Below are 15,381 nucleotides of genomic sequence, written 5' to 3'. Positions count from 1 at the left end.
TTCATTAGAAAAACACCAGACACAGAGGTCCAATCAGAGCTGGTAAAGTGGGGCAAAAGCCCCAATTTGTAGCATAGAGAGATCTTCCTCCTGCACACCCGGGAGTGGGGGTGCAGCTGAACAATAAGGCTTAAAATGATTTATACAGAAGCACCCTATATTGTGCATTAAGAGAAGCAACTGTCCTCTGGGCTGCTGTTTTCAGAGCCATGCCACACCTCCCACCAGTAAACGTCACTCCAAAGCCTGATTTTTCCCTTCCCCCTCCCCAAATTCTGGGCAAAAGGTCTCTTGAGAAGTTTTAGGTTACATGCACACCTCTTTCCTGTGCCAAATTCAACATTCTCAACTGTTTTAAACACTTTAAAGGTATACCATCGAACAGTCTGTTCACACATTTACCAATCTCCCAGTAAAAATAAGCTTCCAAGCAAAGCTCTGTATTTGTTTGCACACAATACTAACAAATTATGTGTGCTGCACTAAACACAAAAACAGCTGGTTAAAAAAAGTTTCAGATTGCCGTCATAATAATTTACATCCCAGTAACTGAAGGTGTCAATTATAGGGACGCAAAATGAATACGTAATCATTTTTAATCTATTTGTACTAAATACTAGTAGTCCTTGACTTACAACCATTCATTTAACGACTGTTCAAAAATTACAAAAGCACTGAAAAAGGGGCTTCGATCAGTTCTCACATCACAGCATTCCCACGGTCTTGTCAACAAATTTTGGGCACCTGGCATATATTTACAGCAGCTGCAGTGTCCTTGGATACACCATAAGCAACCTTCCTAGCCAGCTTCCAACAAGCAAAGAATGGGGGAAGCTGGATTTGCTTAATGATGGCATGATTCACTGAACAACTGCAGTGATCTGCTAAACAACCACGGCCAAAAAGGTCATAAAGTAGGCATGACTCTCTTAACAACTGCCTTGTTTAGAAATGGAAATTCTGGTCCCAATTGTGGTCGTAAGTCAAGAACTATCTGTATGTATATGATACACATTCTAAGTCAGCATCCAAGTTTAGAGTGTCCAGAAAAGGTACGGATTCAGAAGTTTCTGAATACAGCCCATGGTGTGATTATTAGGGGACTGAAAGTTCCACGGAAGGAAAAACACACAAGGGATGGCGGAGGACTAGCAGAAGAATCCTTGTGTCAGTATGGACAGACCAGGATGCTTGACGCTCTTCCTTGAACTCATATTGTCAGAAATGAGGTTACTGTAGGGCACCATTTCCCAACCTTGACAATGTTAAGACATTTGAACTTCAACTCCCAGAATTCCCCAGCAAGCATACCGTGGCAGTGCAGTGGTTAGAAAGCAGTATTGCAGGCTAATTCTGCCCACAACATAGAGTTCAATCCTGATTGGCTCAAGGTTAACTCAGCCTTCCATCCTTCCAAGGTGGGTAAAATGAGGACCCAAATTGTTGGGGGCAATAGGCTGACTCTGTAAACCGCTTAGAGAGGGCTGTAAAACACTATGAAGCGGTGTAAAAGTCTAAGTGCTATTGCTATTGCTATCTTAAAATTAGCAAAGTTGGGAAACACTGCTATAAAGTGACTGTTTGAAAACTGAAGTATTGTCAATTCCACAGAATGAGACGGTGCTACCGGGCAAATCTTCTCACCGTTCCAAGAAGCTTTCTTTCAAATCAAGTCACTCCAAGCAGTGAAGCTTGAAAAATCCCATTCCCTTAGCAAACAGATGATAAAAAGAAAATGTAATTTTAAGAAAGGAAGAATGAGGGAGAGAAATTTCCAGTAAGGGTAACCATCTCTTTAAAAAAAAAAAAAAGATATGGTCCCCTAAAAGGAGGTTTTTAATTGTAACAATCCACCTTTCCTTCCATTTAAATGTTAAGCCATTTCACATCTTAAAGAAAAAAAATATCCAGGTCACCTATTCTTATCATTTCAAAGAGAGATAGCCTTTATACAATGTGCATATCTGCACCCATCTAATAGATTATATAAATTTCACAGCTACACTTTATTAGAACTAAAAACAGCAGCCTTTTGTTCCTCAAACTGCATTGTTGCTGTTTTGTTTTTTTTTAAGAAAAGGGGGCAAAAGGCCCCTTGCACAGTTTGCCATCTTACAAAGTGTTCCAAGGAAGAAGACTGCTTGCAAATCTAAAAAACAAAAACAAATGTAGACCCTATGCCATGACCCCACCTTTGCTAGAGTGGGGATCGGGGAGTGGGAAAAGCACAGAAGCCATCACATTTGGATGAAAAAAAAATATTAAATAAAATAAATTATTAAATGAAGGAGTTGGCTGACTTACCACACCCAAGGGTGCTTGGAATTTGAATGCAAGTGTAAGAGGCTGGTGTGTGCAAACAATTTTAAGAGCAACTTTAGCAACCCGAAAAGGGCTACAGATGAGGTTCACATAAGACTGTCTCAGAATACGGCCACGCATTCAAACCCCAGCATCCCTTTGTCTTGCAACCAGATTACCACTGGGTTTAGCAAGCCGACAAGCACAAGGCAGCTCTCACTGAGAGTTACTATAAAAGCAGGATCAATTAGTTTAAAAAGAGAGAGAGAGAGAGGGAGAGGGAGAGAGAGAGAGAGATTCAAACAAGAATGATTTTACAGCAAAGAAGAACCGGTTTCATTTTAAACCAGACCATTTTTAGCCAAAGTTGCTTATTTTTTTGTGGCCAGTTCAGTTTTATCAGGCAATTCCATTGTCCAAGATTATAGAGTGGCCGAGTCTCCATTCTGCCATACAAGTTGCTTCCTGCTGCTTCATCCCCAAAGTCTCCCTGTTTAGAGTGAAGTTGAACACTGCTCGTTTTAAAAGGAAAAAAAAAACAACAACCCCACAGTCTTTAATCTTTTGAATGTATATTATACCCTAATCCCATCTAGGTAAAAAGTGCAGCATCGTTTTCTACAGAGCCGGCAAGGGCCCACCGTCAGGTAAGCATTTCGGAAGGGAGAGCCCAGGGGAAATTCCTGGAGAACTACTCTGCTGAAGAAATCATGGGCACTTCTGCCCAGAAGCAGCTGAAGCAAAAGAGGCCTCCACCAGGCAAAAGATGGTGCCAGCAAGTCTTCCCTCCCTTCTCCAAGCAAGCAGAAATGCCAAAATCCTAATCTCGAGCCAGAGTCTCATCCCTCCCCAGCAGAGCAGAAAAGGTTAGAAAAGGATATGTACCGTATTATTTTTCTAAGGTACAAAAGGATATTTGAGCAACATCTCACTTTGAGGCACTGGGAAAGATAGCTACGGTAGGGCTATTGGGGATGGGGTGAGGGGAAGAGGCCAGTTCCTACGGCACATTAAGCCAGCAGGCCAGAAGAGAAGAGAAGCTCTACATTTCAGATCGATGGGTGGCTACGGAAGTCAGGAAAGGCAAAATCCAAAGAGATCTGGTCTTTCTTTAAAAAAAAAACACACACCATCAACAGATTTGGCATGAGGTGTCAATTAAAGGAAATTTTCCCGCCTCTCTTTTCATCCCCAAGCATTCCTTATGAAGAGCAGAACTCTACCCTATAAATTGGAGGAATCTGTTTTAAGCAGTGAAGAAAATAAAATTTTCCAAGCTTCCGGGTAAATGTACAATACATCTTCCTGTAAAGGGAACAGCACTTCCTGCGAGGGTCCTACATTTTGAACCGAAAGCACTGCTACAAGTTGAGTGGAACCATCAAATTGTCCTTCTGAAAACACAAAGGCCTTGCAAAATTGAACTGGAGCACATCAGACAACTGGAGCAATTGCCTAACTGGCAGATCCTCTCAATCCGCTTAACGATCTTTGCAGGACCTGAACACCGATGGGGACCCCGAGAAGTTAGCGAGAACTAGTTTGGCTGGAATCAAAAGAGAAGCAAAGGAGGATCTCCCAAAATGTATCTCCACAGAGTGCCAGGAATCCATTTCTGTTCTCAATCCTCTACATGGACGCTGCCAGCTGGGATTCTGTAAGAACAGGAGAAAAGTTTTTGGAAGTGCAACCATGAGGAAAGTAAAGAGGCAGGGACTTTGGCCCGAGTTCAATGTTCGTTGTGACAGTTGATGTTGCTCTCAGATTGTTCTAAGACATTGAGCATTTCCTCTATGATGGCCTGGAGTGCACGGCCCAGCTGCTCTGCGCTGTATGGTTTTCCCAAGGGAGGCACGTGGACAAATGCAGATCGCCCATGGCTCTGGTACAGGGAAGTGTAGTATGTGAAGTCACACAGATACCTACAAGAAGAACAATGAGATTCTTCAGCCAGGGAAGGGGGAGCAAATTTTATAAGCCCTTGCATTTGAAAGCCTACAAAGATACAGTCAAATGAATTATGGCATTTCATTCCTCTGCTCTTCAACAGAAGTGAGTACCTGTAGTTCAGGAATTGAATGGTGGAGTTCTTAGTGCTCTCTAAGCTTGTCTGTTTGCTTGAAATTGTTTCATTACCCAACTAGGCAATGTAAGCAATCCAAGTGCATCAATGAACCCCAACTAGCAGGCAGAATTCATGACCAAAACTCCTTTATTAAATTTTTATGCCGGCCATCTCCTCTATAAAGTGACTCCTTAATCTCACAACACATGGACAGACATAACCACAGTTTCAACTGGGAAATTATTGGCATTTTAGATCAAGCCAACTCCAAAAATGCTAGGGAATTCCTGGAAGCTTGGCATTCAGACAAATCAGCCATCAATATATATATAGAGGATATATATATATCTATATATAGGATATATAGAACTAAACCACATTTACACATCATTTAAAATAAAATCTAGGAAAGATACAAAAGGACTACAGGGTAGTCCTTGACTTACAACCACAATTGAGCCCAAAATTTATGCTGATAAGCAATGCGGCTGTTAAGTGAGTTGTGCCTCCTTTTACAACCTTTTTACCAGTTGTTAAGCGAATCACCGCAGTTAACTGAATGATGTGGTCATTAAGTAAATCTGGCTTCCCCTATTAACTTTGCTCGTCAGAAGGTCACAAAAGGTGATCGCGTTACCTCGGGATACTGCAACCATCATAAATACCTGCCAGTTGCCAAGCACCCGAATTCCGATCATGTGACCATGGGGATGCTGCAACGATCGTTAAGTGTGGAAAACGGTCGTAAATCACTTTTTTTCAGTGCAGTTGTGACTTCAAACGGTCACTAAGTGAATGGTTGTAAGTCGAGGACTGCCTGTACCTCAAACCATCTCTCTCCGCCCCCACTCTTTTCCATCCCCTTGCCCTCTCTTCTCTGCTTCATACCGCCCAGCATCCTCTGATATCGTGACTGTGACATCCAGTCCCAATGCAGAGACTCTCTTGCACACGGCGTCCATGTCGATGATCGAATCAATGCATTCTGGGCCCCCTTCAATGCAGCATTCGGAACCTGGGCAGAAGTGGCAGTTGTCTAAACCCCGGTATCCCACGTTGTGGCCGCACTTTTCCAACGTCACTGTTGTGGCCATGCCAGACAGTCCCACGTGAACTATAAGCTGTTTTGAAAACAAGTCAAAAGCTATCTGTTGCAGAAGTGGAAAAGCAGGTTCATGAAACTGGCACAGCTGAGAGCCAAACTAACGACCTGAGGTCAACATGCCCTTAAATCTTTTCCAAATAACCCCTGGAGTGTACATTCCTCCCATCTGGAAGAAGGAAATGCATATAACCATAGTGCATGTCCTTACAGAGACAGATTCTGGTTAAAAAAGGAACAAAACTCAACCTTCCTCTACCACCAAGAAAATACAGCCACTCTATATAAGTGTGCCATGATCTTTGCAGTATTTGTTGACTCTTTCTTTCTTTCTTTCTTTCTTTCTTTCTTTCTTTCTTTCTTTCTTTCTTTCTTTCTTTCTTTCTCTCTTTTTCTTTCTTTCCTTTCTTTCTTTCTTTTTCTCTTCCTTTCCTTTCCTTTCGTTTCCTTTTTAAAAAGTGGGATAACCATGGGCCTAAGCCATTAAAACAAATTACCCCCCCCCCCCAGCCTTTAAAGATCTCTGGGAAATGCAATCATAATATATCCCAAAGGTGCTTTTTCAGGAGGCAACTGGACTTTCTTGTTTTTTCTTTGAAGAGGTTTCGCTTCTCATCCAAGAAGCTTCTTCAGCTCTGGCAGGATAGTGGGGAATGGAAGGATCCTGTCAGAGCTGAAGAAGCTTCTTGGATGAGAAGCGAAATATCTTCAAAGGAATAAACAAGAAAGTCTAATTGCCTCCTGAAAAAGCACCTTTGGGACAACCATGACCTGGATGACTGATAATCTCTACAGACAATCATAACATACTTGGGTTTTGTTTTTGTTTTTTTTTTCCTTTTTGGGGTTGTATTTGAATCTAAAGTCCATTCAAAATGCTACTATTACCCCTTGAAGCCCTAACTAGCTTGTGACCAGATGACTTTAAGGTTCGCCTTTCTTATATAGAGACCCAGAACCTAAAATTATGCTCAGACAATTTTGCTAGAAAAGATTACCTTGGTTGCCAGATTATTCCCTTTGAATGCTAGCTACCTCATTTATCTGTTTATTTGATTTCTCCAAGGGTTCTAAATTTAAACATACTTATCTATTGTTCTGTTCAACGTTGCTGCTATTGGTTTTACAGTGTATTCAGGTTTAGGATGGTTCAATGTTTTGCTCTAGCTAAAGTTTACAAACTTTGCTGTTTTACGAGGTGGTATGCAAACAAGGTACAGCACAAACAAGCCAATAAAGTCATATGCGGACTGCTGCTTGGATGCTGGAAATACTGCAAAAGAGACCTGCTGGATCAGATCGTGGATCTATGTAGTTGAGCAGCTGGTAGACCCACAGGCTAAATCAGACCCAGAAGTTAAAAAGTAAGGCGGAACAGAACTTGCCTCCTATCATTCCTGGTCCCAGCTCTGAGACAAACTCAGACTGGTGGTTTATTTTAGATACAACGGCTAATGACACCCAGCAAATCCACCTTCTATTGTTTTTGGCCCCATTCCTCTTAAAAATGATCAAATCCAAGTTTTTACTTGGAGTTGGGAACTTTCTGGAACACTGACAGCCTGTTTTCTAAAACATACACAGCACGGGTAGAACAAATCCAAGAAACGGTAGTGGTGGTAGAGTCTAGCTCTGCTCACTGAAATGCTTAATTCTTGCCAAGTTAAAAAAAAAAAAAAATGCTGCCCTCCGTCACCAAAAGTTAGTTCCTTTCTAGCAGGAGTGAAATGATGCCAGTTCGGACCGGATTGCCCAATCCGGTAGTGATGGCGGTGGGTGGTTCGGAGAACCGGTAGCAAAAATCCCTGCCCTTCCCCATGCCCAGCTGAGCCACGCAATCATCAGAGGATTTTTTTTTATTCACCTCTTCAGCTGAAAAAATGCTTTTAAAAGTTTTTTAAAAAGCCTCCGATGATCGCGCGGCTCAGCTTGGATCATCAGAGGCTTTTAAAAGAAAAAAAAAGCCCCTGACGATCAGGCAACTCAGCTGGGATCGTTGGGGCTTTTAAAAGCATTTTTTTTTACAACCTCTTCGGCCGAAAGAAAAAATGGTTTTAAAAGTAAAAAAAAAAAAAAAAAAAAAGTTGGCCATGCCCACCCAGTCACATTAACCCCGCCCCACCAAGCCACACCCACAGAACCGGTAGTAACAAATTTTACATTTCACCACTGCTTTCTAGTCTTCTCCCAATGCATTGCCAGAATGGGAGGGAGAAAGCAGAATGTGCCCACCCTGGAGGAATGAGTCGGACAAACAGGAAACCTGCCCCCATCGTCTGCCAAGTGGGTGAGAGGCCACAGCCGCCCCTCCACTCAGGGTTCTCCCTCGTCCCCCATGATTGTCCTTCGCCTCAAAAATCAGGGTTTTGCAAACTGAGCCAGTTTCCTGACACCGATCTTCCTCAACCTCACCGCCGCTGTCACGTCCTTTCACTCACTTGTGGGCTGTGTTTCTTCCATAAGGCGGGAATGAGCCTCTGCACAGCCTGATACTCAACAGGAATCTCGTAGACATGTAGATCCACATCCTCTCCGAGGCCCATTTTCTCCAATTCCTGAAAAAAAGGGGAAAAAAAGAGGTTTCAAAATAGTTTGTCACCTAGAAGGATCTCAGAAATGTGTGTTTTCTCTGTAGCTGCCCAGGCCCTTTGGAACAGTCTCTCACCTGAGATTGGGGGGAGGGGGGGGGAAAGGATGCGTAGAGGCTGTGAAAACCTGGGATTCCCCCCAAGCATTGGGCTAGGATGGGATTGAATCAGGGGGTTAAAATGATGTATTTTTATGTTGCTGTTTTTAATTGGTCGCTGTGAGCCACATATGATCGTTCTGTAAGAGACGTGGCCATACACATTCTTTAAATAAACAAGGGATTTCCACTTAAGTCCAACCATAGTTATTTGGGTACATGGGCTAAAAGGAACTCATAATATTCAGTGGCAGTCTACTTCTAATTATCAAATGCTGAGCCAGGAGGACTGTTTTATGCTGATTATGCCCTTGCTGGTCTCAGCAGGTGGCACCACCTAAATAGGGTTCAGCCCAATTAGGATTTGGCTAGAGATGCCCAGGAAAGATCAGAGCTATAATTAGAACCGGGAAGTCAAAGAAGCAGGTCTCACTAAAAGGAGAACTATCTTTTTCTTTTACAAAGAAGGGCCATTCTATGAAGTTACTAGGATTTACATTCAACTCAAGGGAGGCTGTAATTTTTTACTTATCCCATAAGTAAAACAGTAGCAAAAAAAAAAAAAAATTATAGCAGCGTTAACTGCAGCAAGAAGTATCTGAAATAAGGATGATCCTCCCTCCTTTTCCTCCCGTTAAAGCAGGTTTTCTCAAACTTGGCAACTTTAAGCTGTTTGGACCTTCAACTCCCAGAATTCCCCAGCAGGCAATGATGGTTGGGGAATTCTGGGAGTTGAAATGCATATAGCTTAAAGTTGTTGCCAAAGTTCGGGAAACAGCGCATTAAAGAAATGTTTCTTAATTAATCAGGCAGATGGTGACTAATTAACAAGGAAATCCAAAGAAGCTGCAGACAAGTAAATAGCTGTTTTGGAAAGGAAGGGCTACTTTGGGATGGTGGACATCTGGCTTCTGATATGGATAAGGTTTAAAATCAAGACACCTGGAGGATACCTGACAGTGAAAGTGAGGTTACTGTCCAGTAAGGAATATCTCTACTGCCTTTGATGTTGTAACCCCCGTCATGAATTTTGAAAGCAAAATCAGAAATGAGGTGATAAGCCAAGGGAAATCATCAAAACCATAAAAAAGCGAAAGTTAGAATATTTTGGACATGTGATGCAACACCCAGAAAAATACGGCATCCTTCACTTAATCCTCCAAGGAAAGATTGAAGGCAAACGAGGTCCAGGCAGAAGAAGAAGATCATGGCTTCAAAATCTAAGGGACTGGTTTGGACAAAACTCAACACCACTTTTTCGTGCGGCTGTTGATAAAAATAGGATCACCAACGTCCGATGACGGATATAGCACAAGAAGAAGAAGAAGGTGCTCTAGAGATGGCCATAAAGATCCTCTGTTATGGGATAGATAGATAGATAGATAGATAGATAGATAGATAGATAGATAGATAGAGATAGATAGATAGATAGACAGCAGGCAGACACAGAGAGAGACAGAGAGAGACAGACAGACAGACAGACAGAGATAGATGTGGATAGGTAGGCAGGTGGATGGATGGATGGACAGAGATAGATAGACAGACAGACATACAGATGTGGGTAGGCAGGTGGATGGATGGACAGAAAGGGATAGATGATAGGTAGGTAAGTAGACAGACAGATAGGTGTGGGTGGGAAGGTAGGTGGATGGATGGATAGAAAAAGGTAGGTTGGTAGGTACCGTGTTTCCCCCAAAATAAGACCCTTATTTTTTTTTTGAACCCCAAAATAAGTGCTTGGCCTTATTTTTGGGGAGGTCTTATTATTTTGGGGTGCGTGGAACAAGATGGGGCTTACCTGATTTCCAGCTCTGCGTTTAAATATTTTCGGGGAGGGTTTATTTTCAGGGAGAGGCTTATTTTAGTGCATGCGCTCAAAAGCCCGATTGGGCTTATTATCAGGGGATGTCTTATTTTTGGGGAAACCGGGTAGGTAGGTAGGTAGGTAGGTAGGTAGGTAGGTAGGTAGGTAGGTAGATAGATAGATAGATAGATAGATAGATAGATAGATAGATAGATAGATAGATAAATAGATAGATAGATTTATAGACAGACAGACAGACAGACAGACACAGATGGACGGACGGACACAAACAGAAAGATCTCCAGGACTACTTTAAGGAACCTCCTGGTGCTTTTGCCCTGTAAGATGCAGGCTCCTGAAATAATAAGTGAAACCCTGGGCCACAGTTTATTTTCTGCATGACCCAGTCAAGCCTCAGAAGACTTGGCCTATGGTCTGAGCCAGAACGGGAAGCTCTCCAGTCTCAATGCTGCAGCCCACAAATCAAACTGGATCATATTGCTCAGCAACAAAACTGCTCACTTGCTCCCCCCCCCCCGCCCGTCTTACTAAGGTGAATAGCAAAATGCAACGATCATTCGACAAGCCCTTCAGATTATCCTGTCACCAGCCGAGAACGCTGGGAAGCTAAAACAAACAAATAAGTAAGTCAAAAGTACAGCCCTCCCCAGCCACGAAAACATTGCCAATCAAAGAGGCACAAATTACAAGCCTGTCTCAGGATCTATCCTGATACGGGACGCAAGGACAACGCTTAGCTCTTAAAACTGGAGGCCACATTTATAGCTAGAGACTTCGGGCTGGGTGATTAAGAAAAGAGATTTTACAGTTTGGAGGACAAGTAGGGGAATTAAATGAGAATGCAGTTTGGGGGCAGTGGAAAGGGTTAAAGTTCCCCTTCTCTTGCAAAAAAAAAAAAAGCCTAATCTAATGAGCTCTGAATCTTCTATTGATTTTGGAGGAAAAGAAAATCACTAATTCTGGAGGCATCTGGTTGACAAGAGCTGAAAGAGAATACGTAGCCTGGGGGACCACTTTGGTATATTAGCAGCCATTAACCATGAAAGCTAGAGGGAAGCTATATTCAGAGGCAGTCTACCTTAGCAGAGCAGAGCAAGGAATGCTGTTGCTGCTGCTTATGGGCTTCAGAGTTGGTGAAAAGTCTCATTTTTAATTCTATGAGCAAGGGAATACTGTTTATTTCTTGTCACAATAAGAACTGCAAGTTCAAGAAAATGGAAGACCTTTGCAGCACTTTTTGTGGCTGTTGCACTAAAACCCATCAGCTTTCGTCTTGGTTGCTACAGGTAGTCCTCTATTTATGACCAGTGAAAATGGAACTTACCACCCAGTTTCGAAATTCTGATGCCTGTTGTCCCCCACCCCACCCCGTGGTCATGTGACCATGTTTTCGGTGCTTGGCAACCAGCCCACATTTATGGCCGTTTGCAGCATGCAAACGAGGTGGTCGTGCAATCATGATTTACGACATTTGCCAGAAATTGGTCTTTACTTCCAGCTTCTGGCAAACCCCCCCCCCCCATCCTCCCATAGTGAATAATGGGTTTGTATAATGACTGCAGAGTTTGCTTTATGACTGCTGCATTCACTTAACAAACACCACAAAAAAAGTTAGTAAAATTGGGCCGCGGTCATGTGACCTGCTTTACAATTACGATCGTAAGGACTATTTGTACCAGAGACGAACAGGGCTCTTCTGCTGCAATGTAACTTCCAGAATGTATTGATTTTGATTATCTCACCACAATCAAATACAACTCTCAGGGGTTGGAACTAACTAAGCTAAAAGAGTATAAATCTTAGAACTAGCTGGGAATTCTAGTCCAGCATATCGGAATGTCTTCAGGCTAGAAAAGGCAGTTCTGGCACTGTGGGTTAAGCCAACTTTCGGGTATTAAGGTAAACCCCTCCTTCCTTTGCGGTCAGATCATTTCAGCGCCCCCCTCCCCATTTTATGAAAAGTTCTGTTTTTTCCCCCTTACACTTTTATTTCAAAATGTTTAAGATTTTATTTATATTTCGAATTTACATGGCTGCCCATTTTACAAGAAGTGACTCTGGGCAGTCACTTCAAAGAAATAAAACATACATGTCAAAAAAGTCAGTATTAAAGAGTTTTAAAAGCGTGAGGCACGCAACAGTTTAGATTAGCAAGGGAAGCCACCTCAAAATCTCATCAGTTTCCTGGGGCCCCCCAGGCCTGGGACAAAGCTAGGACTTCCAGAACATTAACAGAGATGGAGTGGCTTCACTTCAGGGAGGAGAATGTTTCTTAAGGCAGGTGCAACAGCAGAAAAGGCCTAGCACCTCCGGGCTTTAGAGTAATTCCCTGAGACATGGGACCCACAGCAAGCCTCTTTGCTGCATGCTGGATCTGATGGGACAGGAAGATGTAATCAGAGAGAAGCAGTTCCTCAGATCAGGGGTCCCCAACCCCTGGGCCGCGGCCCACTACCAGGCCATGGTCTATTTGGAACTGGGCCCTGCAAGCGGCGGGATGGCACACACATTGCGTACGTCGAGCTCCGTGTATGCATGCTAGCCCGCCGCTCACATGGCCCAGTTTCCTTCTCCTCCCTGCACCAGGCCACCAAGCTGCAAAGTTTAGAGACCGCTGCCTCAGATAACTTATATTTTGTTATGTTTAAGGTAAAGGTTTCTCCTGCCCAGGGGGTGTGCTCATCTATGTTTCTTAGTTGAGAGAGCCAGCATTGTCAGAAGACACTTCCGTGATCATGTAGCCAGCATGATGATATATCGAAAGGCATGGAACACTGTTACCCTTCCACTGCAGTGGTACCTATTTTTCTACTCACATTTGCATGCTTTTGGACTACTAGATGGGCAGAAGCTGGGGCAAATAACGGGAGCTCAGCCCATCTTGCGGCGCTCAGCTCTCCAACGCGGACTGTCAGCTTTCCAAGCTGACAAGCTCAGCGTCTTTAACTGTTGAGCCATTGTGCCTCTATCTAGTTATGTTTACTAGAACATAGATAACTCAAATAACCTATACCTGTGATGGCGAACCTGTGGCACAGGTGGCACGCATAGCCATATCAGTGGGCACGTGAGCTCAGCTCCGGCACGTATGCACGCGCCGGCCAGCTGATTTTCGGGCTTTCCGGTCCCACTGGAAGCTGGCAAACGGGCCGTTTTCAGCCTCCGGAGGACCTCCGGGGGTGTAGGGAAGGCCGTTTTCGCCCTCCCCAGACGGGCTTACTGGGCCATCGCATGCCAGGAATGGGGGGGTTTTGCGCACGCATGTGCGGGGCGCATGGAATTATGGATGTGGACACGCGTGACCCCCCCGCCCTCCCCTCCTGACACGCAATGGAAAAACGGTTAGCCATCACTGACCTATACTGTCCCAGATCTGGGAAAGGTTTATTAAAGAACATGTAAGTCATCTTCCTCAAGAGGAAGTGCCCTGTGAGACTACAACTCCCAGATTCCTCAGCTATGACGGGTTGGAGAACATGGATGTCTCTCCCGCATGATGTCTCTCCCACTGGCCTTCTACTTTTCACTTCTACAGTCTTGGATTCTGTATGCACACAAGTTTTTCAGATCCAGCACCTGTTGTTGCATCTGGTATTTCCATAAATGGATAATGGAGAAGGAAGGTGGAAGACCAGCCGAAGTAAGACTCATCAACATCTTCGCAGATGGCCAATTCCTGACAAAGCCTCAACTTTCTTTTTCTGGCAGCTGGAAGTATCCAGGATAACTAGCGTGGCTGCATCACGAGCAGCTTAGCAGTATCTAATGCAAAACACTTGTCTAGTCAGCTCAATGGGAAGCAACCTACAACCCACTTTTTCCTGTCTCCAGACTGCGAAAGCAATGCTCTGCCTGAACTTTCGACAAGATTTAAAATGCATCATGAAAGACTGTGCAGGCAGGGCAGGAAGCAAAGAAATTCCAAAACATTTTGAGCTATTTTCACATCCACTGAACCACTCTAAACCTCGCACCTCACTGAGCTCTCCACAGATTTCCCTGGGAATGGAAGTAAATATACCACACGATTCACTTATATTTTTAATAAGGGTGTCAAGTTAAAACCAGAAACCATTTCAAGAAAGGGAAACAACATGTAAATATAAAAATGGAGTGATTGAGAATGAGAAACTATCGACCCAGAACTGCCAGTCCTGATGAATTAAGGATTAAAAAAAACCCAACTCATTCTGCAATATCTGGTCAATGATGCAAGGCAGCCTTCCTCTCACGCCTCTGGCAATCTGGAGTTGCTTGGACTACAACTGCCAGAATTCTGTTTGTTATCTTTGTTGCAAAGCAGTAGTGAAATCCAATTTTTTTTGCTACCGGTTCTGTGGACGTGACTTGGTGGGCGTGGCAGGGGAAGGATACTGCAAAATCCCCATTCCCACCCCACTCTGGGGCTAGCTAGAGGTGGTATTTGCCGGTTCTCTGAACTACTCAAAATTTCCGCTACCGGTTCTCTGAACTGCTCAAAATTTCCGCTACCAGTTCTCCAGAACCTGTCAGAACCTGCTGGATTTCACCTGTTCCAAAGCAAGGGAGAGCAACTATGGCCCCTTCACAACCTGTAGATTTCAACTCCCACAATTCCTGGAACAGGATTTTTTTCTGCTACTGGCTCAGGAATTCTTGGAGTGGAAGTCCAAGGTCATAAAGGGGTCATAATTGCCCACTTCTGTGGCAGAGTCTCAGACTTGCAGTCTCCAAAGTACATATGTGGATAGAAGATGATGAGAAACATCAGTGCTGAATCAGCACTGAAGGCTAGATTGGGAAATTGAAAAATATTATGAATTCCAGCACGACAATGGCAAACCATTTCTGGACTGCTGCCAGGTGGACTTAAGGACAAAGTTGTTCAGACTTCAAACTCAACACGGTGGGAGGTTTTAAAACCAAAACAGATCTTGAAGGCATAGGAAGAGAAAGGCTGATTGAAGGGTGAAATGGTTAGGAACCTCAAGATCCAGCAAGGCACAACAATTCTCAGAGAGAGTGCTAATGACCAGATAACTGCAAGGAATATAAATCCTTCTATTCTCCACCATTCAGTCAGAACTGAAGAAGCTTCTTGGATGAGAAGTGAAACGTCTTCAAGGAAAAACAAAAATGTCCAGCTGCCTTTTGAAAAAGCACCTTTGGGACAATCATGACCTGGAAGACCGAGACTCTCCATGAGGGGTCCTTGGTTTTTTGTTTTTTTTTAAATTTGACTTATATGCCGCCCTTCTCCGGAGACTCATGGCGGCTTACAATGCGTTAAGCAATAGCCTTCATCCTTTTGTATATTTATACAAAGTCAGCTTATTGCCCCCACAAACTGGGTCCTCAATTTACCTACCTTAGAAAGGATGGAAGGCTGAGTCAACCTTGAGCCTGGTGAGATTCGAACTTAC

At 43.6% G+C, this 15,381-nt stretch overlaps 1 protein-coding gene across 1 annotated transcript in view; it reads right to left on the bottom strand.

Annotated features, from left to right (window-relative positions):
* Positions 1 to 3,528: 3,528 nt before the first annotated feature.
* Positions 3,529 to 15,381, bottom strand: part of PGPEP1 (pyroglutamyl-peptidase I) — a 32,569-nt gene continuing 20,716 nt past the window's right edge. Inside the window, exons 3-5 of the mRNA XM_070931756.1 lie at positions 7,907 to 8,023; positions 5,255 to 5,487; positions 3,529 to 4,223 (exon numbers count right to left, since the gene is read on the bottom strand). Coding sequence (XP_070787857.1) covers positions 4,031 to 4,223; positions 5,255 to 5,487; positions 7,907 to 8,023 — 543 coding nt within the window. The 3' untranslated portion in view covers positions 3,529 to 4,030. The remainder of the gene's footprint in view (positions 4,224 to 5,254; positions 5,488 to 7,906; positions 8,024 to 15,381) is intronic.

This window comes from Pituophis catenifer, unplaced genomic scaffold, assembly GCF_029215685.1.
Source record: "Pituophis catenifer annectens isolate HBS135680 unplaced genomic scaffold, rPitCat1.0.hap2 SCAF_1, whole genome shotgun sequence".
Lineage (NCBI taxonomy): Eukaryota > Metazoa > Chordata > Lepidosauria > Squamata > Colubridae > Pituophis > Pituophis catenifer.
This window is presented reverse-complemented; position numbering and strand designations above follow the sequence as displayed.